At 39.0% G+C, this 26,771-nt stretch overlaps 1 protein-coding gene across 1 annotated transcript in view; it reads right to left on the bottom strand.

Annotated features, from left to right (window-relative positions):
* LOC150083237 (tudor domain-containing protein 1-like) overlaps nucleotides 1–26,771 on the bottom strand; it is a 657,806-nt gene that overhangs the window by 613,269 nt on the left and 17,766 nt on the right. Inside the window, exon 2 of the mRNA XM_090378447.1 lies at nucleotides 2,449–2,482. Coding sequence (XP_090234573.1) covers nucleotides 2,449–2,474 — 26 coding nt within the window. The 5' untranslated portion in view covers nucleotides 2,475–2,482. The remainder of the gene's footprint in view (nucleotides 1–2,448; nucleotides 2,483–26,771) is intronic.

Below are 26,771 nucleotides of genomic sequence, written 5' to 3'. Positions count from 1 at the left end.
GGGGGGGGGGTGATACACGATATCCCATATTAACTTTCTTCATAAAATGTTTGTTGAAAGGTTGGGACCCAGTCACTGTCCAAAGTTACAGTCGTTATAGCACCACCCTAGTCAAGGTGTCAGGTTGAGACGTGGCTGCCGCGTTATATTGGCAGCCTCTCTCTATAGCCCTGCCGCCAGCCACGTGGTGACTATGCGGTCTGACAACAAAGAATACAGATAAATAATGCTTCAACCAGACGATGTTCCCAAGTAAATGACAAAAATATCTCAACAGCGTGATCCTCTGTTCTTTATAATCCTGTGTGCATACTTTTCTTGGGTTAAATAACACTTAAACACATATTTAAAATCAAAAATTACGGAGTTGACTAAAACACATCCGCACGGTAAGACGGCCATATTGGCTCCCACTGTTAAAGTATACCAGGACCGGTGTCAAAATGGTCAAACAACGACCCAACATCAAACAACTGCAAAGGTCAGTGAAAGACTGATGTTAGAGGTGAACGCCAGCCAAATCCAAAGACTTGTACAGGTGAACAGGCGCAGCACTGTTGAAGAGTTGACTACCCAGTACAACATGGGCCATCCCGGAACAATATTTGGCATGACCATGCGTCGCATGTATGGGTTATAACATCAGACGACCCCTACTGCATCCTCTCCTAACCAAGGTTCATCGGCGTAAAAGTCTCGCCTGGTGCAAAGAGCATGCAAGTTGGACATTAGAGGACTAGAAGAAGGTGTGCTTGTCTGATGAATCATGTTACTTACTCCACACCGTGGATGGTCGTGAAAGGATTTGGCGTCAACGTGAGGCTCTCGATCCATCATGCATGGTATCACAAGTGCAGGCCGGTGGAGGCGGTTGTATGGTGTGGGGGCATGTTCACTGGCAAGAACTTGAACCCCTGATGAATGTGGAGCAACATATCACTGGTCTCCGCTATCGTCAACTGCTTGCTGACTGTGTACACCCCACTAGGTTACACTTTTTCTGAATAGTGATGGTGTCTTCCAAGATGACAATACACCGAGCCATCTGGAACTTGTTGTGCAGGAATGGTTTGAGGAACACAGTTCTGACTTCCAGCATATCGAGTGGCCTCCAAACTCCACCGATATCAATCCCATAGAACACTTGTGGGACGCTATGGAAAGGCATATCAGGCATCTGGATATACCAATCACCTCATACCTGCATTGCTGACCACATTACACACAGCTTGATTGGCCATACCTCCCAAATGCTTCCGACATCTTGTTGAATAAATGCCACGTCAGATAGATGCTGTACTGAAGGAAAAAGGAGTATATAATAATAACAACATGCAATGGATTCACAGATAAACTGTACACATACACTATAATTGTCTTTCCATTTTTGAGAGATGAGAGGCAAACACATTGAACATTGTCGCACATTGAACATTACTGCCACCAGGTGGAGTGGGACCACCTGGAAAAATCCCAGTGTGCCATTGACCTTGGTGCCAGATTGTATATAAAACTGCATTTGTATGTAACTTAATGGGCCACTTGTGGATATTTGCCCAGTCAATCAGTCTTATGCTCCAAATCTGCCCCTGCTACCATCTATAAGCACATGTTGTTGTTATTTGGTTTTTAGGAGCATTAGCAACTAAGGCCATATTGCTCTGGGAATATGCGGCGGTCATTCCTTGACCTTTCCGCATCCTCCGTATTTGGTGGTGATGGGCTCGAACCCTGGTCTAATCAAGAAAGCATGTGCTACGCACTGCTGCTCCTTCCCACCTGGCTACGGAGGCGCCATAAGCACATGGAAACATTATTTGAAAATGCAATTCAATGGATAAGTGCCATACCTACTTTCCAAACTGTAGTTTAGAGATGTAGATACATATAAGACCTGCGTATGCAAAAATTGTGATGTGATAAGAAATTTTAAGAATTTTCAAAATGTAAACAAAAAAATTGACTGTAAGCAGCTGATAAATTAGTGGAGATAAAAACTAGGTTTGCCACTGTAATTTATCCTCATTTCTTTGTAGATTGCAATGGTCATACAGAATCTGAATGGAAAAAGGTACCAACAACAATTTGTAATTTTTTGGAACACACTTTGCAAGTTTGGCAAAAAAAACTGTTTCAAAAACAAGCCAAAAAAAAAATTAGGATTTGAAGACATCTTTATCCAAACTGCAATAAGAAATTACTTACCATAAACAAGACATTAAAAACACCACCAATGTTAAACTTAGGCATTAAAGTTACAAAATAATTTTTTTTATTTGATATTCAAATATTTGAAAAATAAAATCAGTGCTGGAAGTTTTTGATGCTATGTTTCTTTCCTTTTTAAAAAGGAAAAAAGGAAAGAAACATAGCATCAAAAACTTCCTCTTTTATTATATAATTATTTATATTTAATAAGTAAATGAAATACAGATAAATTCAACTTACCGAAAATTTTCAGTTTGTGACATCATTACAAAAGCTAAAGAAAAAGGAGAAAAAAAATGACTGTGTGAAGGTAAATATGGGTTGGGGGGAAGAGTTATAGATACATTTTATTTTAAATTAATATTAAATTAATGTTTAATTTCAACATAAACAATTTTAAAAGCAAACTCTCAGTCCTTTATTTTAAAGATCCTGAAAGGAGGATGGGGAAACTCATTAAACAGCAATTCCAGCTAGCAAGCCACAGGGCTGATTCAGCTCCTCAAGTAATTTTGTCATACCACAATATTTTATATAATGCTTACTATTCTAAAATGATTTTTATTCATTCTAAATAAAAGCAAAATGTAAATATTTCAACATACACTGAGTGATCACTGAATTATGACCAACCCCTATGAAAACTGAATTAGACCCATTGACCACGTGAGGTACGAGAGTGGGGAGTTAGTCGACCTATGTAGCATAAATAAGTGTCAGTAGTTCTGTATGTAGTAAAATTCTGAGCCTGATGGGTAAAAGGAAGGATTTATCGGACTTCGACAAAGGACAGACTGTGGGTGCTCGATGAGCTGATGCCTTATTTTCCCAAACAGCTGAACTGGTGCGGTGTTCGAGAGCTGCTGTAGTTAATGTGTACCAGAACTGGCATCAAAATGGTCAAACATCGACTTAATGGAAAAACTGCAAAGGTCAGTGAAAGGTTGATGTTAGAGGTGAGTGCCAGAACAACTTGCACAGGCTAACAGGCGCAGCACTGTTGAAAAGTTGACTACTCAATACAGCATGGGCCAACCAGGCACAATACCTGGCATGAACATGTGTCGCACACTCACACGTATGGGTTATACCAGCAGATGACCCCTACAGAATCCTCTCCTAACCAAGGTTCATTGGCGTAAAAGACTCGCCTGGTGCAAAGAGCATGAAAGTTGGACATTAAAAGACTTGAAGAAGGTGTGCTGATCAGATGAGTCACATTATTTACTCCACATCATGGATGGTTGTGTACAGATTTGGCATCAACATGAGGCTCTTAATTCATGCACGGTATCAAAGTGCAGGCCAGTGGAGGCACTTGTATGGTGTGGGGCATGTTTCACTGGCAGGAACTTGGAACCCTGGTGCATGTGGAACAATGTATCAGTGATCTCTACTATCATCAACCGCTTGCTAACTGTGCCCACCCCGCTATGTTACACTTTTTGCCGAATGGCGATGGTGTTTTCCAAGGAGGAGTGTTGCCCCTCCATGTTACCAGGCAGTACTAGGTGGTAGATGACTCTCATCAACCGGTGCAATACCACCACTTTTCTTATTGGTGGAACCCATGTTTAGACTCTAGAGCTAAGCTCCGGTCAACCCTTCCCCATCTCTTCCATCATGCAGTATGATTGATGACACTTTTCAGGTTATGATGAACATCGTGGCGAGATCCAATATTCCTTACATTTCGAGGGTACAGCTCTAAAACAGTGTTCACAGGCTGGCCGCTAGTTAGTACACCGGACCGAACCTATTGGTAATTCTCTAGGAGGCTTCCAGATCAGCTAGTGTATAATCTTGCTACCTCTACTCTGCCAGATAATGACTGGAGGGAGTCCAAGTAGTGTGTATGTGGGGGGGGGGGGCATTGTCGAAACGTTATTTCAAGGATCTGGGTATATTCTTACCATGTGTATGACATATCCAAAAATTTCATTACTTCATACAGCATGTCCCACCCACTTTTTCTTACTATTGAATACACCATGAATTGTCAAACTAATAGAGCAAGCTTATCTGCAAAAAGATCTAAACCTCCCAAACACTTCCTAATTCATTTCACAAATATACGTGGTCTCGATTCTAATCTCAATGATGTCCATTTTCACTTGCAGTCTGCCAAACCCCATGTACTTTTTCTGACAGAATCTCAGTTATCGGTTCATTCAACTACTGCTCGTCTCAGATGCCCAAATTATTCGCTGTATGATTCCTTTTGCCTCAAAGGTGGTACTTGTGCATATGTCCATTCTGATATTCCCTGTGAGAGACTTGGCAATTTGGAATCTCCTCTCTTTGATCTTCTCTGGCTTAAAATCTCTCTGCCTCACTGTGTCAAATTCATCCATTCTCCCAACTCCACTAATCACTTGGAGCTCTTTGACTTCCTCTCTTTGCAACTTGACTTTCTCCAGTCCAACTTTCCTAACAGTGAAGTAATTTTCCTTGGTGATTTGTAAAAATGTCTTCATTTTTTACTTTTCATTTGCCTTTGAGGACTGTCACCTCACTGAATCACCCTATACTTTTTGCCACTACTGTACTTGTAGGGCGATATTCACTCCATGTAGAAGGCAGTTTCTTTTTTTTTAGCGTATGCTCATTGACGCCACACTAGGGAAAACAGCAGTTGAAATACTATTCCATCTTTATGAGTCCGGTTGATTCACAGCAAGATATCATTACTCGATCGGATCGGACGAACATTGTGGATGTAATGTTTATAAAACGGTGAGAAAGTATATGACTTTCGTCGGAGAAAAGAGAGTAATGTCAATTAAGGAACATACTTTGGGGTGAAATCTGAACCTTATAACTATGGGGTGATTGTTGTCTGGAAATTCCTTGTGTAGGCACGAATGGACTTTAGATCTAGTGACTACCGCTGGGCAGTCTGGAAATTCCACCCCCATGCAAATGTGAAGGTCCTCTTTCTCCTCACAAATTCCCAAAAAATAACAGTCCCTGGGATTTATTTCCCCACAAAATTAGCCTTTTGACCAATAGAAGCACTGGAAACACTAAAAGGGAGGGGAGATACATATATGCAGATCGGAGACAAAGAAGTGGAGAGGAAGGCAGAAAGAGAGACACAGACAAGAGAAGCTCAGGCAAAGTGGATGGTGACACACAGACACAGAACAAACGGAGGACACAGGACGGACAAAGAAGAGAAAGGAGGAGAGAATGGAGAAAGATACAGGGAGAAACCCAGAGAGAAAAGAGACAAAGAGAGCCATATCCTGAGGAAGCACTTCTCTTGTGCCGCTGGCTCCTGCTCTTAGTCATCAATCCCTGAACATTGCAAAGTCTTTTCTGGTAAGTTTCACCCTATATTTGCAACACGATAGTTGCAAACTTTATTTAATTTAATAGAGTCCACGGAGAAACAACCCTCCTCATAGGAACACTCACTAAGGTAGTATCTATCTTACAACACTTAGAAGTTAGAGTTTAAGATTAGTAAGCTCCATTTGTACTAATGGATTGCCATACTGTTAAACCTGTACAGTACATTTACATATATACCTAGATACTCAAATTGGAGGATGATTGTTGGCTTAATAGGGTGCGAGAAGCAGTGCCAACTGAGAATCACATGAAGAACACAGACAAATTGGTACACATGTATCATTATCCCTGTAATATATTGTTTATCTATTGATAAGAGATAGATCTTATATAATTATATGAAGAATACAACTACTTATTTTTTACATCTGTTTGTATGCTATAATTAATAAACGATGTTTTGTTTAATTATCCTTGCCTCTTAGCCATTCTCTTGCTACACGTTATCCACAGCATGAATTTTATAATAAAAGAATCATGTTCTGCGGCACTCCGAGGTCTAACTTCTGGGAGGATTTCAGAGTGAATAAACACAACACCGATTTTGACGTTGCGAGCCTATTTATTCTCCACGTTTCAGAATAGATCTTAAGAACACAAGATTGTTGTCCTAATATATAAACCACTAGTCAATCATATAAAACAGGCATTTTCTAGAAAATCAATACCCAAATGAACTTGCCCGGGAAACCTTATTGAATACACTGAATACTGAATAATAGTAAGAGTTGATTGCCTTAATTCCCATTTAATGAATGATGTCCAGCAGAAGAACCACTGTGGAACATATTTTAAAGTTCACAACTCCTGCTCGCTTCCGTTTTCTAGTAACAACAACCCAGCTGGTCGAGATTCTGAGCTTTTGCAATTACTAATGACCTTGCACAGATTGTTCATTTACCTACAAGAATACCGGACAATCCTAACCATACAGCCAACATGCTTGATCTTTTTCTCACAAACAACCCTTCTAAGTACACAGTCAAAGTGAGAGGTCATTTAGGCACTTCAGATCACAACTTCATGATTGTCCCTTCTCTAATGGAGACTTTATCTCATGGCTATTCCCAACCTCGTGTTATTTGGCATTAAAAGAATACAAAATGGGATGACCTGCGAGATTTCTTTTCTACTTTTCCTTGGTCGGATTACTGTTTCAAAACTTCTGGTGTCAACGTTTGCTCAGATCATGTCAGTGAAATTATTCTTGCAGGAATGGAATTCTTTATCCCACACTCTACTTTAAAATCTCGTCCTTTATTTAAACCTTGGTTTTCCAATAAATGTGCTAAGGCTGTTCAAGAGAAGAACGTTGCATATCATAATTGGCTTGTTTCTAATATTTCAGTTTCATTTTCTGCCTACACCAAAACTCACAACAATTGTAAAGCAGTTATTAATCAGTCCAAACTAGAGTTTGAACAGGCTAAGAGTAGAAAACTTGCTTCTTGCCCTAATGGTAGCCGAGAATTCTGGTCTCTTGCCAAAGCTATTGGCCGCAACTTTTGCCCATCTCTGCTCCCACCACTGTCCAAATAGATGGTTCTGCTATCACTTCAGCCAAGGATAAAGATGACTTGCTAGCATCCCATTTTTCTTCAAACTCATGTATTAATGATCTTGGTAAAACACCTCCCAACACGCTCCATTCAATGCCTCCTATGGTCTTCCATCAAAAGGATGTCAGAAGAATTTTGACGAATCTTGATGCTAAGAAAGCTCCAGGTCCTGATGGTATTTCTCCACCTGTTCTCAAAACCTGTGCTCCTGAACTTATTCCTATTCTTTGCCGCCTTTTTTCACTTTTTATTCCAAAGGTGTTTTTCCTTCTGCTGGAAATTTGCTCATATCCAGCCAGTTCCTAAAAAGGGTGACAAATCCCTCCCATCCAATTATCATCCCATTGCAATTACTTCTACTCTTTCTAAAGTAATGGAGAAATCAATTAACTGCCAACTGTTAAACTACCTAGAAACCTTCCGTCTGATCAACAATCGCCAGTATGGATTCCGTCAGTGTCGATCCACTGGTGATATTCTGGCTTATGTTACCCATTTATGGACTAATTGAATGGAAAGGTTTGGCGAAACACAAGTAGTTGCTCTTGACATCTCAAAGGCTTTCGATCGTGTTTGGCATAAAGGTCATCTAAACAAGCTTCCATCTTATGGTTTGCCAACTGTTTTTTGTAATTGGTTATCCAGTTTTCTCTCTGATCACTCACTGAGGGTGATGGTAGATGGCTCTGTCTTCTAACTTCTCCACTAATGCCGGTGCCCATCAAGGTTCAGTTCTTCTTCCCCCCCCTCTTTTCCTCTTGAATTTTAATGACCTTCTTCCATTGACTGGAAATCCTATCCATAGTTTTGCCGATGATAGCACATTGCATTCCACTTTTCATTTTGAGAAACCTTGCCCTGCTCAATCAGTTTCAACTTCTCGAAAATCTGCTACCAATTCCTTAAATTCCCATCTTCAGGTAATTCTCCAGTGGGACAAAGACAACTTAGTTGATTTCAACCCTTCTAAAGCTCAATCTTGTCTTATATTTCGCAAAAAGGATTCTTCTGCTCGTATGCTTATCTTTGATGACATTCCGATTTCTAAGCAAAATTATATATCTCTTTTGGGGGATTACCCTGACTTCTAATCTCTCTTGGCACAAGCACATTACAAATATTGATTCCTCTGCATCTAAAATACTTGATTTTCTCTTTCGCTCTCGGCATTACTTTTCTTCCAAACAGCTGCTCACTCTGTATAAATCAGAAATCACCCTACCATGGAATATTGTTCCCACATCTGGGGTGGTGCCCCCAAAACCTCTCTCAGGCTTCTCAATTCCATTCAGAAGAGGGCAGTTAGGTTAATTAATGATTCATCTCTAACAGTCTCTCCACTCGCTGTCTCATAGATGTACTGTTTCTGCTGCATGCCTCTTCTACAAATACTTCCATGGGCACTGTTCTTCTGAATTGGCTTTATAATTCCTGCTCTCTCTTTCAAAACAGTCTGAACACGTGCAGCCACCAGCCAACATCCATTTACTGTCCAACTTCAAACTCACAGAACCAACTGTTCATCTTCCTCGTTTATTCATTCAACTGCCGTTTTCTGGAACAACCTTCCTTCATACATATTTCCTGAAAATTACAGTCTACAGAAGTTCAAGTCCAATGTCAACAAATATCTTCTTTCATCTTCTCAACCTCCAACCAAAGCACAGTACTAATTACCATAGGTTCTAATACCTCTCATGTTTGGGGTTTACATTAAAAAAAAAAAAAAAAAAAAAGATAACAATGCGGCGAGCCAACAGGCACTTCTGACTTCCTCTTCTGAAGTCACAGTTCTGACTTCCAGCATATCGATTGGCCTCCAAACTTCACCGATATCAATCCCATAGAAAACTTGTGAAACACTATGGAAAGGCATATCAGGTGTCTCGATACACCACGTCACCTCCATACCTGTATTGCTGACCACATTACACACAGCTTGGTTGGCCATACCTCCCAGGCACCTCTGTAACCAGGTGGAAAGGAGCAGCAGTGCATAGCACACTCTTCTTGATTAGACCAGGGTTTGAGCCCATCACCGCCAAATACGGAGGATGCGGAAAGGTCAGGGAATGACCACCGCATATCCCGGAGCAATATGGACTTAGTTGCTGATGCTCCTAAAAACCAAAATAACTAACATACCTCCCAAACTCTTCCAACATCTTGTTGAATCAATGCCACGTTGAATAGCTGCTGTACTGAGAGCAAAAGGAGGACCTACAAAGTATTAGGTAGGTGATCATAATTCGGTGATGACTCAGTGTATATGAACTATGCTCCCTATTGGGAACATATAAATTATCAAATAATTTTTTGGTAAAAAAATACAAATACACAGAAAAGAAATAAGTGAAGGAATAAAACATTGCAACAGCCAAGCATGCACAATCTACAAAGACTAGGGATCCCACCTATCCTGGTTTTCCTGAGACAGTCCCAGATTTATGGATTTTACAGATCTCTGTCCTGGTGTCCCCACACAGTTGACCCGGGATGTCAAATGTCCTGGTTTTTTTCAAAACGACATTGTTTCTCGAACATTTTCACCTGACACCTAGCAATATTGAGTCAAGCTCTACTATGTATCTGAAAACAAAGTAGCCCATGCCCGCAGTTAACCCTATAGCGGTGACATGGAATGACCAGTACCAAGATATATCATCATTGTGCTACTTTGTTGCAAAACACCTTTAACGATTTGAATTACAGTTAATCATTGTCTCAGTTTGCATTGTCTGCACTGCAGTGTTCATGTCGATTTCTCAGTGTTCTACTTTTAAGTAGAACACTAAGATAAACGTTAAAAGTAGAGCACTCAGTGTTCTACTTTTAACGTTTATTTTTATATTTGGAATATTAGGGTTGAATTTGAAAGTGTCTGCAATTCTGTCCAGACACGATAGGAGAGAGAGAGAGTATACGATGAGAGCCTTGTCAATCAATTCAACCCTGGAAAGATTGTGCAAGGCTCAAACATATAGTGCAAGGAAGCCTGAGGCTTATGCTGCACCAGCCAGAACTCGAGTTACCCTGAGAGAGAGAGAGAGAGAGAGAGAGAGAGAGAGAGAGAGAGATGATATCCAGCTGAGGATCCTGGGTGCGCCAAGCCCATACTACCAGATGTGAGCCCCTGGTTATACCGTATTTTTGCAGATTTTAAGGCTACACTGAGATAGTTGAGGTTTTGTGCTCCATACAAAGGAAAATTTATTTTCCCAAAATCCAAAAGAGTTGAAATTTAAGTTTGAAACACACTTTATAATTATATTCTCTGAGGATCAAGCATTTCAGTTTTCCCGTGTAGGTTATATTTTTATCGATTTGTTTTTGCTGGTCCTTTTTTTTTTTTAACAGTCATTCTTTTATTTATATGATAATTTATTTCATTAACACTTCAATTTAATAGAGCCTTAATATTTGCAATTTTAATTTTTGAAAAATATCACTACACTTAATTAAAATTACCTTGTAGCTCCAAGGGTTATGGATTGCTCATTGTGATTAACACAGTTTGCATCAAGGTTAATTAATAATATAGTTTATTAAGCTTATAGCTGAAACAACTATATATTTAAGGTGATGTTTCAGGCATCTTACCGATACCCATCATCAGACCATGCTGCTAGGGGTAGAAAGTAGAAAGGGTTACAATAATTATTAAATGTGAATTTTTAGTCTAAAGGATTTTAGGTTAAATTTCCATTTTGGTTACACTAGAAAACAGATTAAGAATAAGTAAATACATAGGGATAAACATAAATAAAATTAAATCCTTACCTGCTGTCAGATTCCTGCTTGCCGATGATACCAGAACCTGTTGTGCATACTGGCAAGAGGTGGGGTCAACAGAGGGAAATGCCCTCTATCCAATTATGACAGAAATATCTATGTCAAAATTAGAAGAATTCTTGGAAAACCAGCCTAAAAAACCAAAATTCTGGAGCAGATATGTTGATGATATAATAACAATCTGGATCCACGGAACAGAAAATCTACAAAAATTAAGCTCTTAACATCCATTATCAAAAGATCAAATTAAAAATGGAAATAGAAAACAACAGCAGCAGCTAGATGTCATGTTCACCAGAAAATCTCCAGGGCTACTTATGAAAGTTTAAAAAAAAAAAAATCTGTGTTCTCAAATCCTTCATCCTCAGAGCATACAGAATCTGTAAAGAAGAAAACCTCCAAGAACTACACACAATAACCAGGCTTGCCTTCAAGAACAAATTTTCTGTATACGTTATTAACAGAGCAATAGAAGGCATCTCCAAGACCTTCACACAACCCCAGCCCAGCAGGGACAGAAGAACTACCATATGCACACCTTACATACCAACAATCAGTATAAAAAAAGCAAGAAAATATGGAATTACCACCTTTTTCAGGAGTTTGGCCTCGATTAAGCAGATCCTAAAACAACGGCCCAATGACCCCAAAAACCCTAGAGACCCTATTTATAAAAAACTGTAGGCGTGGGGGTACATACACAGGAGAATCGTATAGAGGACTCAACTGCAGAATCAAAGAACATAAAAAAAGATGTACAATACGGAAGAATTTTAAAATCCAACAGAACCCTATGTGCATTCCAATGTGGTGACACATGGGACTTCAACAATACTAGAATCCTCTAGACAGACAACCAATACAACTGAAGAAATTTTAAAGAACCCTCTTCATAAAAATGTTTGGAGCCTCATCAATTAACACAAAACAAGGAATCAAATTCAACCCTCAACATTTTCCCCTATTCAACAAGAAAACAGAAGAAATGGAAAAACGGGAAAAGAAAATATTTTATTATTATTACTATTAGCCATATGGTGCAAGGAAACCTGAGGCTTATGCTGCACCAGACAAAAAAAAAAAAAAAAATTCTGTTCTGAATTACCGAGAGAGAGAAGAAAGAGAACTAAAAGGGAATCACCAAGAAAGCAAAAAATGATGATATCCAGCTCAGGACCCCAGGTGTGCCAAGCCCATACTCACCAGATGTGAGCCCCTGGGTTTAATATAGTCCAGATATCCAGAAGAGCAGCCCAAATACACCCCTGCCTCCAGACCCCCAAGAACCAGCCTGCACAACCACAGATGATCGGAGTATGAGAGCAAAGTTCATCCCAAGGCCTCTACTCCAACAAGAACTACTAGATCCAGGATTGTAAAATTTGTTATCTTACTATTGGTTAATAGATTTAATCCCTCACTCATAAATTAAGTGTTTACAGCACCTCTTGCTGGTATGCACATAAGGTTCTGGTAGCATCAGCAAGCAGGAGTCTGACAGTAGGTAAGAATTTCATTTTTATGCATGTTTATCCATATATATTTACTTATTCTTAATTTCTGTTTCCTGACCATTTCACCCATCTATTCATTCCAAATTTTTGTCTAGTTCTGCCTTGAACTTATGTAAGCTATCAATTTCCACAACGACAGATGGAAGTTTGTTCCAGCAATCAATTCACACATCTACTTGACAACCATCTTTCCTCAATTTCAGTTTATGCCCCCTCAGGTTTGTAATCTGAGCAAGAGGAAGAATCCTATCAGCATTGAGCCTGCCCAATCCATCCAAGGCCTTATACACCTCAATCAGATCGTCTCGAAGGTGCCTAGTCTCCAGTATCTGCCATTTTCAGAATTTAAGCCTTCTGCGTACGACCACCCCCTTTGTTCCCCTCACCAGTCTTGTTACCTTTCTCTGTACTCGTTCTAGCAACTCTACATCCTTCCAGACCTGTATGCAGTACTCAAGGTGTGGGCTGACCACTGTCTTATACAAGGAAATAATCACCTCCTTATCCCTGCTCGGAAAATTCCTGTATATCACTGACAAAACTCCATGATCTTCTACTCTAGCAGCCTGTCTGTACTGCTCAAAAAACTTCATATCTCACTGCACAATTAACCCAAGGTCTCTTTTATTCTCCACTACCCTGAGTGTAACACCAAGCAGTTAGTATGTTACTTTGGGGTTACTGCTACTCATATGCAGTACTTTGCATTTCTCAATGTTAAACTTCAGTTGCCACTTCTTAGCCCATCTGCCCAACTTTTCCAGATCCTGTTGTACTGTCATTACTGTTATTAACAACCCTGCCAACCTTGGTATCATCTACAAACTTTGACATTAAGCTTGATATACCTTCATCAATATCACTGATAAATACACAAATTTATCAATGATATTAGTGGTGTCCCCCGTGTCTGGGGGACACCACTAATAACGTTAGTCCACAAAGAGCTGCGTGCATTGATTACCACTCTGTCTTCTCCCACTCACCATCCTTTTATCCATTGTAGCAACTTGCCCTTAATGCCATACTGCTCCAATTTGTACAGTAGTCTTCCATGTGCAACAGTATCAAACACTTTCCTGAAATCCAAGTATAAGATATCAAAAATATTTTTATCATCCAGCTCCTTTGTGACCATGTCATAGTATCCAATCAAATTGGTCAAACATGACTTCCCCTTAACAAACCCATGGTGTGTCTCAATTATTACTGCGGCCTTGTGTAGATGATTCTGCAAGGCAGATTATGAGAAGTCTCTGGCAAAGAAAAACAGCAAAGACTTCTTTGCTTATATTAACAGTAGAAGGAAAGGGTTGAATCACATTGGGCCCCTTTATGTCTGTGGGTTAACTGAGAAGAACCTGCTCAGATTGCAGACAAAATGAATAGCTATTTTGCATCTATATTCTCACATGAGGAATTCTTTATGGAATGAGATGCCAAAAGTTTATCAATCTCTAACGAGGAGCCAAAGGACTTTGGGTATAACTGAAAGGAAACTGGAGGAGAAATTGTTGAAGGACATAAAAAAAGGCATCTGGGGCAGATGGAATCTATCCAATTACATTAAGGGAGGCAGCAAAAGAAGTAAGAAAACACTTAGCCATAATTATGAGAGCATCCTTGGATTCATGGGAGGTCCCTATGGATGGTAGATTGAGAATGTATTCCCAATTCATAAAGGGACATGAGTAATTACAGAACTGTTAACATAATGTCTGTTCCAAGGAAAATAATGGAATCACTGGTTAAAGAAGCAATGCAGGACCATCTGGACATGCATGCAATTATAGCATGGAGTTATTAATAGACGGTCTTGTCTAACCAATAACAATGGGTTTCTATTATGAAGTGATCAAAGAACTAAATGCAAAAAACAATTTTGACATCATATAATTGGAATATTACTCCCTCTTGTTAATACTGTTGCACATAAGACGGCTATACATATTGGAGAGATGTGGCATTAAGGGCAAGTTACTGCTATGATAAAGGGATGGTTAAGTGGAAGACAGATGTTATCAATGAGCACTACTCTTCAGGACTAATGTTATTAATGAAATTCTCCAAGGTTGGGTGCGGGCCCACTGTTGTTTTTTCAATATTTATCAATGACATTGAGGAAAGAATATCAGGCTTAATATCTGAGATTGCAGATAATACAAAGGTTGACATGGTGATTAACTACAGTCATCATTGTGATCTACTGCAACAAGATCTAGGAAAATTGGGTCGATGGTCTGAGAAATGGCAATTGAAATTTAACATTGACAAATGCAAGCTACTACATAGGAAACAGTAACCCCAGAGTAACTTATCAACTGTGTGGTATTATACTCAGAGTAATGGAGAATGAAAAAGACCTAGGGTAATTGTGCATTCACAAATGAAAATTCTCTGAGCAGTCACAAATGTAATCGTTTTTTCAATGATATGCAGAAACTTTGCTAGCAGAGATAATGAAGTTTTCATCCCTTTTTAAAAGGCCATGGTTAAGTTGCACCTTGAGTACTGTACACAAGTTTGGAGGCCTTGCTTTAGGAAAGATCTAGATCTTCTCTAACAGGTGCAGAGAAGGACAACCAGACTGGTGAAGGGGAAAACAGGGTGCTCTTGACTAAACAGGCTTCAGTTCTGCAAATTGCAGAATCTCTAGACTAGGCACCTGTAGGGAGATCTGAATAAGATGTTTAAAGCCTTGAATGGACTGAGTAAGCTGAATATTAATGGCATTCTTCCACTTACTGAGACTACACAGATGAGGCATAAATTCAAGTTCAGGAAGGATAGTTGCAAGATTTTTTTTTATATATGCTTGCTTTCTTGCATTATTTGCCATTACTACTATACTGCTCCCCATATTGAAATTCTGCATCCCTTATATCTCAGTGACACTATATATCTGATATCCCAACAATTTCTGCATAACGTCTTGACCAGCACTTCAAATTCATCAAATTTATTTATTTTGCTCCTAGCATTACTGACAAATAGGTATATATGCACCTGATCATACTCTTAATTACCCTAACACAACCCATGTGTTTACTTGTTTCATGACGACTCCCAGCAGTCCTTGAAATCTCTAGCACCTTGCTTTCAAGGCTGCTGCTCATTCCAATAGAAGCAGTGTAAGAATCACTTCCACCTCTGCTGGTGGTTATTATAATCTATTATTCTGTGTATCCCCTCCACCAAACTAGCAGTTTTCTGACCCATCTAACACTGCCTTGATCGCATCAGCAAATATTCTTGCACCCGTTCTATTTAAATTCATCCCATCCCTGTAGAAGCAGGCTTCCCTGTTAATAAACTGAGACCACACTGAGAAAAATTCTACCCCATGAGCCTTGCACAATCTCTCTAGGGCCGAAATGATTGACAAGACTCTCATCATATACTCCCTCCTATCGTGTCTGGGCAGAATTGCAGACACTTTCAAATTTAACCCCAACTCTTTTTCAACATTGACCTGTACTTGTTAAGTAAGTCTGCAAATCTCCTACCCTTAATGTCATTAGTACCAATGTGTACAACAATATATTTTGTGCCCTTAAAAGATACCTACTCTATAGCATCATGAACTTTTGCCCCTGGCAGACATACCCTGGTCCTATTCCACCTGTCCTTATTCAAAACATATTTCCTGTTTTCCTGACAACAGAGTCACCGACAACTAGCTCCTGTAGATCCAGAGCATTCTACCTTGGGAGTTTGCGCTTGGTTGCCCGATGATCAAGTGCAAGCTCTAGAGTTGATGTCCACAGCTGAGAGCTTGATGGGCCCTAAAATATAAATCCTTCAAGGGCAAACACCCTGCTCTTCAAGCTCTCATAAAGCCCCATAACACTGAGTTGCTGCCAAATATCCTCACACTCCTTACATTGAACACTCAAAGACATTCCCCTTGATAATATCATGTCTTATTAATATCGAATTACTGTTGACACAGAGTGAAATGGAGACAGAATAAATTATGACAGGTTTAATAATAGGAAAAACACATACATATATTAGATTAGATACATACAAAAGCTTTCGGTTAATTTGTTAACCTTCCTCAGTCAAATTGACAATTAAGAGTGGAACATGAGGGTGTGTACTGCCAATCATGTACGTGGACTGCGTGATTAATTGTTGGATGTTGAAGCCTGTGTCTGTGTCGCGTGTGGACGTTGCCAACATTTGTCATTAATCAAAATGGTTGCTTCGATTATAGGGTGGACACGACATCCACTGCTCCTGTTGACCGAGGTATTAGAGCATGTGATGTTCAACGACTCCAACCAGGCACAATGTCGGTATTGGCGGGACCTATCTACAATCATGACATCACGTTGTGGGGTCAATGTCGTGGTGGGTTGCCCAAACGTGTTCAGCAATGGCTGAGTTTTCTACATCCGCTAAGCGGATTGCTCTTTCACGTTCCGAAAGATGTTTTCCAACCAGTGTTTTCACTTTAGAGATGAGCGATCGTAACTTTCTGCCTGGGAGTTGTACGCATTTTATCCCGTGTGATTTTAGGACCCTAGAAACCCGGCAGAAAGTTACGATCCCTCATCTCTAAAGTGAAAACACCAGTTCCCACCTTACTACAAAGTGGTCTAGTCTACCGTATCTCTTGCCATGACTGCACTAGCTGCTACATTGGGGAAACTAGGAGACGACTTGGATAACTGATCAGTTAGTAAATCACAGAAGTATTGCCGGATGGCGAAGACCAAATATCAAAAAAAGATACTTGATATTGTTTAACGATTATCTTTTTTTTTACAAAGTAAAAAAATTTTTTGTTGTTGCACTAAACTGATATTTTATTTAAAGTGACATTCACTAAATTGAAACATTTTTTACAGATATATAGTGAATTGGCAGAGGATGGAGAGTGATTTTGTTACACTGAATATTTCATTACTCTGGCATTCATTATACTGACATTTAACTGTAATTTCTAAATAGACATGACAGTTTTTAGATGTTTAGAACAAAACATCCAAAAACTGTCATGTTTATTTTATATGAAACTGATATATAAAACATTTTTTACAGATATATAGTGAATTGGCAGAGGATGGAGAGTGATTTTGTTACACTAAATATTTCATTACTCTGGCATTCGTTATACTGACATTTAACTGTAATTTCTAAATAGACATGACAGTTTTTAGATGTTTAGAACAAAACATCCAAAAACTGTCATGTTTATTTTATATGAAACTGATATATAAAACATTTTTAGATGCCAAATGCATAAAGCTACTACTACTACCGTGAAGGTTCCCTAAAGCCAGAGGAGCTGCTATCTGCTGTAATGGATACTCTAAATCCTAAAGAAGAGTGTGACAGATTTTTTTGCCCACACCTGATGAGACCTAAATTAGGATTGGGGCTAGTACCTTTGGTGGAGAGAAGAGATGTCACTGGCTGGATATATATAGGATCCAATGTTCCTACTGAAAGGACTAGAGCAGATCTCATACGTTTCAATAAAATGATCCACTACTGGTACAGTTCCACTCCCAAAATATATAGAGTTAGTCCCCGACTTATGTAAGGCCGAGTTACGTAACTTCGGACAGGTAAAATTTTTTTGATAAAATCAAAGATACTTGCTGTATAATTTTTAAGAGCGAAGTCGAATCAAGGAACAATAAGTTATAAAGTTTTTATTTTTACTGCAGGTTATTATCCAAACTATGTTGGATAATAACCTACAGTGTAACCAAAATCTGGGTAAATAACTAGAGTTAACATTTCATTTTCTGCTTTAAAAATTCTGAAGAAATATTCAACAACGTGTTTTGAGACCGGTAAAGTACGTCAAAATACTTCAGAGAAACCCATACAATGTTCAAGCCATGTGGACTGTGTCCCATCGGCTATTTCTTCGGAGAATTACACTAGCTCTTCATCTCTACAACCTTTCCTTCCTTTCTTTCTGGATTGTAGAGTCAGTTCAGTTTTGTTTGAGAGTGAAGTGGAAGCTTTTGTTTGAATTTTGTGTGTAACATTTGTTACACGTCGGGTTATTGTGGTGAAGTTGAAATTCATACTGTCCTACCATTTTCAACAACTTCTCGTCAAACTATCTTGTAGTACATGCTTCATTTGCATGTCGTAAAGTGTGACAGCATCTCTTATAACTTAACCCTGTGACGTTCTTTACAGAAAATTTCATTTGGACCATTATCACGGTGTCACCTAAGAGAATAAGTTTGTTTGTTATTTGATTTTTAGGAGCATTAGCAACTAAGGCCATATTGCTCCGGAGATATGCGGTGGTCATTCCCTGACCTTTCCGCATCCTCCGTATCTGGTGGGCACGGGCTCGAACCCCGGTCTAATCAAGAAGCATATGCTACGCACTCTGCTCCTGCCCACCTGGCTACGGAGGCGCCAAGAGAATAAGTGAAAGCGGTACTACTTCACTGCAATTCCCAGATAAGTTTTTAATTTTTATGGTATATAACTATTTTACTTCATTCTTCTGAGGATATTGTGATTTTTGTAATTTTGGCATATCAGGTTACGTAAAACTCAACTTACCTAAGAAGTCCAGGAATGCATCTATTATGTTGGGTACAGACTGTATAGTCATTTTTAAATTGAATGCATGGCCTTCATGGTGTTATAGAAAGACACATTTGTAAACAGGTTGCTGTGTTATTTGCACAGTGAAAATGCTCTTCTAGACATTTTTAATTTCTGATTAGACTGGTCATCACACCACAGGTCTTTCTGCATTGATAGAATACCTCACGGAACATGTTCTTCATATTTATAGGAGGAAGGGGGATATGTTCTCATGACCTTGTCAGAGCTTGCTGTTCCCTTTAACTAGGTGGTGGATGGGCCAAAAATGTAACAAACATGGTGGCAGAAAATTGCTCTAACAGATGGCCAACTTTTTTTTTTTTTTTTTTAATTTTTGGAATTTTTTTTTAAATTCTGCTTCAACAGTGCCAATATTTCACCGTTTCTTAATGGACTGCAATAAAGCAAGCACTTCAGTCCATTAAGAAACTTACTGTATGTACTTTTTAAGTTTTAATAAAAAATTTAAAATATGTTATGTGTTTTAAACCTTTTATTTTCAAAAAAAAATATTAAGTCTGATGAAACTTTAAAAAGAAAAACATTTTAGAAATAAAATATAAACATCAATCTCTTATTCACTTCCATTTTCTAATTTAAAGGACCGCTAAGTGCACAAAATTTCAAATGTGCATATATTTATTTATGCTTATAATATATATAAATATTATTTAATAATTTTAAAAATAAACATAAGTATTCTATTAATTACTTCTATTTTCAGGTTTATTTCAAAATCCGAAACGATATATCTGCTTCCCACAGTGTAGCAGCCTTTTGGAGAAATGGTTGCTACCCTGCTACTTGTGAGGCACATGGAAAGCCTCAATTTCTTGCGTGCAATTTCTAGATAAAGTTTGACCATATTTAGAAGGCAGAAAAAAAAAAAATTAGATTTTAATCATTGATTAAAAGTCCAAATACAAATAGATTTTGTATTGTATCTTCCTATTAACCTCATAAATTTCACCTCCAGGATTGTAAGAAAGGTGATACCCGAGACAAATGAAGAACCCATCTCTTACAAGTGAAGACTTATAAGAGATGGGTCATTAAATAAATAAATGTCTGTTTATACTCTGCAGCTAAAGCCAAAAGAGTTTACAAATTCACTAACTTTTTTACTGCAGCCAACATAACAGCACTACAACCAACCTAATAGCACAACAGCTAACAATGGGCTGGCCACTTTTGTGACAGCATACAAGTTCAATCTAGCAATGTGCAAATTTTCATCCATAAAATTTATCCCAAAACCTCAGCCAGCCCCCAAATTGACTGACCTCTTTTGAATGGAGTCTAGAAGCTTAAGAGAGGTTTTGGAGCAACACCCTAGATGCGAGAACAATATTCCATCTTAAAGTGAATTTGAGATTTATACAGCGAGTAGCTATTTAGAAAAAAAAGTAGTACTAAAAGAAACCCCAGTTTTTTTTGAATGCAATAGACAGGACTTAGGACTGAAATTGCAGCTGTTTGTGCAGAACAAGGTTTCTCAAACTAGAAGGTGGAATGTAGCATGTATCATCCGCAAAACTGTGGATAGGATTTCCGAATGGAAATTCTATCCACAGTTATTCCACTATTCAGTGGAAAGTCAATGACCTTCCACTGAATAGTGGAAGGTCATTGACTACAAGATAAAAAGTGTGAGAGAAAAACAGAATCTAAGAGAATACCAGCATTAGTGGAGAACTTAGAATACAGAATCATTCACAACCATTTGCTATGAGCAGCCAGAGAGAAAACTGAATATACAAATTAAAAAAAAAAAAAAAAAACAATCAGCAATCCATAAGATGGGAGCTTGGTTAGAAAAGCTTTATGCCAAACACAGTACTATAGGTTTTGATACCTTTCATGTTTGGGGTTTTCATAAAAAAAAAAAAAAATCAAAAACCTTAGAAATGTCAACAGCAACTGCTTGAGTTGTTGTTGAAAATAGAATCAATATTGGCAATCATCAATCATATGAAAGATTAAGTTAGTTTCAGATGGTGGATAATGGATTTCTCCTTACTTTTGGAAATATAAGAGGTAAGTGCAATGGAATAACAACTAAAAGGGAGGGATTTGTCATCCTTTCTAGGAACTGGCTAAATGTGAGCAAATTACCAAAACACCACTGAAACAGAGGCAGACTGGCCATAAGACTTACCAGGAAACTTGGGCCAGAGACCAATGGAAGCCGGTGTGATTTTCAATATTACACGCTGACCTCCGATACATTCCAAGGCCACTACAAGTTTTTCCAAGTGAGAATTTTTGACCAAGTCCAACTTTGCACTGGAATAAGGAAGTATAAAAAAGTGACAAAGAACAAATGTACGCTCAGGAGTACAGGTTTTCAGAACAAATGGAAACAAGCAAACAGTACCTAAAGATTTCTTGGCATCGATATCATTCAGAATTCTTCTAAAATCCTTCTGTCAAAAAATCAGGGAAGACATTGAATGGAGTATATTTCATATGATAGGAAGAGGCCTATCAAGATCTTCAATACAAAAGTTAGGGGAAAATTAGGACACTAATAAGTCAAATTTACCTTTAGCTGAGGATACAAAGAACCATCAAGTTGTAATAGTAACAGGAATACAGATGGTGAGAAGTTAGGGCCAACAGCTTTGGCAGGAAACCGGAATGCTCAACTACCACCGAGACAAGTAGCAAGTTTTCTACTTTTGGCCTGTCTGCTATCAAATTTGGATCTATTAATAATTATAAAACAGTTATTAATCAATCCAAATTTGATTTCAAACAGTTCAAAACATAAGCTTGTTGGGAGCTATATTGTATGCTGAAAATACAGTTGGAGATTTGGATACAGCCAACTTACTTGAACAAATTCTTACCTTAAACAGCCTTAGCACATTAATAGGAAAAACCAAGTTTCAAATAAAGGATGAGATTGTAGCATTAGCATAGGCATATGATGCAAGAAAGCAAGCTTATGCAACATCAGCCAAAAATAAAAAATAAAAAAACACACTCCCATTTCACTCCTCCGTTCGTTCCAAGTGCCTATCCAGCTCAGCCTTAAATTTATTTAGGCTATCAACTTCCATAACAGAGGCTGGAAGTCTGTTCCACCAACCAACCAACCACCCGTTGGCTAAAGGCAAACTTCCCCACATCTATCCTACATCTGTCTTTCCTCAATTTGAATTTATGCCCTCTCAAATGATTATTCTGAGCAAGAGAAAGAATTCCATCAGCACTGGGCATGCTCAAGCCAATCAAGGCTTTATACACTTCAATCAGATCACCTTGCAGGTGCCTAGTCTCCAAACACTGTCATTTGAAAAATTTAAGCCTTTCTTCATAAAGGCAACCCTCTGTTCCATTCACTAATCTTGTTGCCCTTCTCTGTACTTGTTCCAGCAGCTCTACATCCTTCTTGAAATGAGGCCTCCAGACCTGTATACAGTACTCTACGTGTGGCCTGACCATTGCCTTATACAATGGAATAATCACCTCCTTATCCCTGCTGGAAAAATTCCTGTATATCATTGACAATACTCCATGAGCTACTCTTGCTGCCCGTCTGCACTGCTCAGAGAACTTCATATCTGCCTGCACAACCACCCCCAAGTCCCTTTCATTCTCTACCACTGTCAGTGTAGTACCACAGAGTTGATACGTTGCTCTGGGGTTGCTGTTTCCCATGTGTAGTACTTTACATTTGTCAATGTTAAACTTCATTTGCCACCTCTCAGCCCATCTGCTCAACCTTTCCAGATCCTGTTGCAGCAGCATAGTGTCAGTAGTGTCCTTAAGCTCAAGAAGGAAGGGGATGAAACAGATTGGCCCACAGATTGATATCAATGGTTTGATTATTGATTATTCTGCTCAGGTAGCTGCTGAACTGAATGAGTATTTTGCATCTACATTCACATATAAGTAATTCTAAATAAGTGGGGACCAGAAGCTTATCAAACTCTAACAGGAAGCTAAATGATTTGGTAATAACTGAGAGCAAAGTGGAGGAGAAATTGTTGAAGTTAAATATAAGAAAGGCATCTGAGGTGGGTTGGATCTATCCAGTTATATTAAAGAAGGCAGTAAAGGAAATAAGCAAACTTTTAGCCATAATAATAATGAGAGCATCCTAGGATTTAGGGAGATCCTCATGGACTGGAACTGTACAAATGTATCCCCAATTCACAAAGGAGGATCAAACGGTGACAAGTAATTACAGACCTGCTAATTTAACTTCTGTTCCGAGGAAAATAATGGAGTCACTGGTTAAAGAGGTGATACAGGATCACTTACAAAAAAAAAGCAGTAATAGTTCAGGCACAGCATGGGTTTGTTAAGGAGAGGTCTTGTCTGACCAATTTGATTGAATACTATGTAGTCACAAAAGAACTGGATGCAAAAATAATTTTAATATCATGTATTTGGATTTAGAAAGCTTTTGATACTGTTGCACACAGAGGACTATTGTGCAAATTGGAGCAATATATTAAGGGCAAGTTGCTACAATGGATAAAATGTTGGTTGAGTGGAAGAAGTCCAGAGAGTGGTTATCAATGGACAATGCTAATAGTGAAGTCCCCCAGGATTCGGTGTTGGGCCCATCATTGTTTTTGGTATTTATCAATGATTTGATGAAGGTGTATCAGGGTGAATGTCTAAGTTCGCTGATGATACGAAGATTGGCAGGGTTGTTAATGACAGTAATGATAGTACACTACTGCAACAGCAGCTGGAAAAGTTGAGCAGATGGGCTGAGAGGTGGCAACTGAAGTTTAACATTGACAAATGTAGAGTACTGGATATGGCTAGGAGTAACCCCATTAACATACCAACTGTGTTGTAGTACACTCAGGATAGAGGAAAATGAGAAAGACACATGGGGGTAACTGTTTAGTGAGATACAAAGTTCTCTAAATTTCATTCATTGGAAGTTTAAGGGCAAGTTGCTGCAAAGTCCCCCAGAGTTCGATGTTGGGCCCATTGTTGTTTTCTATATTTATGAATGATATTGATTAGGCTTAATGCCAAGTTTGCAGATGATGCAAAGGTTGGCAGGGTTGTTAATGACAATATGCTACGGCAACAGGATCTTGGACATATGGGCTGAGAAGTGGCAAATGAAGTTTAACACTGGCAAATGAAAAGTATTACTTATGGGTAGCAGTAACCCTAGAGTAACTGCACCAAATGTGCAGTACTACACTCAGAGGAGCAGAGAATGAAAAAGACCTGGTGGTAATTGTGCAGTCAGATATGAAGTTTTCTGAACAGTGCAAACAGTTGCAAGAGCAGCTCATGGGGTCTTGTCAATGATATACAGGAATTTTGCTAGCAGGAATAAGATGGTGATTATCCCTTTGTATAAAGCAATGGTCATTGATTCATCTATGACGCTACAAAAACACTGACTCAAATCAATAAAATTAAACAAAAATACACATACTGACTGTATAAACTGTATATTAAAATGAAATAATATGATATATAACAAGAATTAAATGTAATAAAATATAAAATTCAAACCACAAAAACAGGAGCTTTCAGCAGCAATAATGGTTGCAGGTTATCCGACAATCTATATATGTACACATACACGCCCCAGCAGGTCCGCGACACAAACTATGGCACCTACGCACTTTCCAGTTCTCATGAGTTGGAACCGAAAACGGAACAAACCACTCTCAACCATTAGTCTCTCCCTAGGATAAGGGCTTCAAAGAGTGGATGAATGCGACAGCCCTTATCCTTATTAAAACTACAATGTACAGACGAATATATCCTTAAACTTTCCAGCCTTTTCCGGTTCCAAAAACCATGCGCTCTATACACGATCCCGACTTCTTTAGTTGTAATGCAATGCCCAGACAGCCAATTATGTGGGCTAAACTCACATAATTGGTTGTCTTGAAGGCTATATCGTGTTCCCCCAGGCGATCACGCAGCCCACATTTCATTAATTCCACATAATACTCCCCACAATCCGGACACTCAATTTCATACATGACCCCACTAGTGTCCTTACCCACAACAGGATCTTTGATTGCGGACACTACTGTGTGCAGTCTCTGACCTGACAGCTGCACACAGCGTATCTTATACGAACATAAAATACAGGAAATGCCCGGATAGTAGTGAATTTATGCAGTGGCAACAGGTATAAAAGCATCCCTGTGACTGCTACTCATAACTCTTAAACACCCCTAAATAATCCACACTATTTTTGTGGCAACCGGCCTGAGCAGTTTAGTTTTCAAGTGTCAGCCTTCTCTGTACATACACATCTACGAACGGTAGGGTTCCCCCACACTGCTCAACCTCCAACGTAAACTGAATATAGGGCGAACTGTTCTTCAGCCAATTAAGTACTTCTGTTTCGTATCCCCTTGTATTACCATGAACGTGTCATCAACATACCTCTTCCACACCTGTAATGGGGATGGACTAGAGCTCCTCAACATCCTGTCTTCGAACTCTTCCATGGCTAAATTGGCTATAACTGCACTAATAAGTGAACCCATGGTCACTCCGCAGACCTGCTGGTACATAACATTTTGAAACAACATGGCGGTACTAGATAAGCATAAACTAACACCTTCACAAATGTCTTCACCACTTAGGGCTGTCCTGTCCTTCAAAGTACCATCCCTACTCAAAGCCTTCCACACTCAATCCAAGCCATGTTCAATGGGTATACATGTGAACAAAGAAACAACATTGAAAGATGCCATAATCTCACCCTCTTTTACCTCTTGAGCATGGACAAACTGCACAAACTCCCTGCTGTTTTTAATAGTGTAAACCGAGTGCCCCACTATGGGGGGGGTACAAGGTCATCCAGAAATCTGAATAGTGCATGCATTGGACTGCCCACAAATGACACAATGGGCTTGAAAGGTACCCCAGCCTTGTGCACTTTAGACAGACCATAAAATCTACGCAAATGACAGATCGACGCATGCAACCTGTCGGATATTTTTCCCACCTTGCACCAACTCTGGACTAATTTATTAACTCATTGTTCCAACCCGCCCGAAGGGTTCCTATGAATGATCCTATACGTAGACCTATCATTTAATAAACTAAGGGCTTTTACCTGATAATCATCTTTCTTTAACACTACTGCGGATCAACCCTTTTCCACACGTAGTACCACAATACTATCATCTTGTTTTAATTCCCCTAATGCTCTTCTTTGTGCAGCTGTTAAATTGGAAGAGGCTTTGCGCATTGAACCTAACACGCACAACGTCCTAATCCGGATCTCATTACTGTGACCTCAGGTAGATTGGCCACAGCACTCTCTATAACCATTGCTATATCTGCTATGGGGAGCCTAAGAGGAACCAAACTGAAATTGGGGCCTAGACTTAATAATTCTTTCTGTTCATTCATTAACTCCTTGTCGGGATGTGAATGAACTCGACAAGGGTAGATCCACGGTAGTGTTGAACAATGATGATTATCAGGAAAAGGCCTTTAGTTTATTAAATGATAGATCTACATATAGGATCATTAGTAGGAACCCAAGTCCAGAGTTGGTGCAAGGTGAGAAAAATATCCAAGGAGTTTTCCTGGAGGTTGCATGTGTTGGGCTGCCATTTGCCTAGATTTTATGATCTGCCTAAAGTGCACATGGATAGGGTACCTATCAGGCCCATTGTGTCGTTTGTGGGCAGTCTGACGCATGCACTATCCAGGTTTTTGGCTAAACTTTTATACCCCATAGTGGGACACTCAGATTACACCATTAAAAACAGCAGGGAGTTTG

This window comes from Mastigoproctus giganteus, chromosome 7 (genome assembly GCF_048544385.1).
Source record: "Mastigoproctus giganteus isolate SK-2022 chromosome 7, ASM4854438v1, whole genome shotgun sequence".
Lineage (NCBI taxonomy): Eukaryota > Metazoa > Arthropoda > Arachnida > Uropygi > Thelyphonidae > Mastigoproctus > Mastigoproctus giganteus.
Note: the sequence above shows the minus strand (reverse complement) of the source record. Positions and strands in the feature narration are given on the sequence as shown.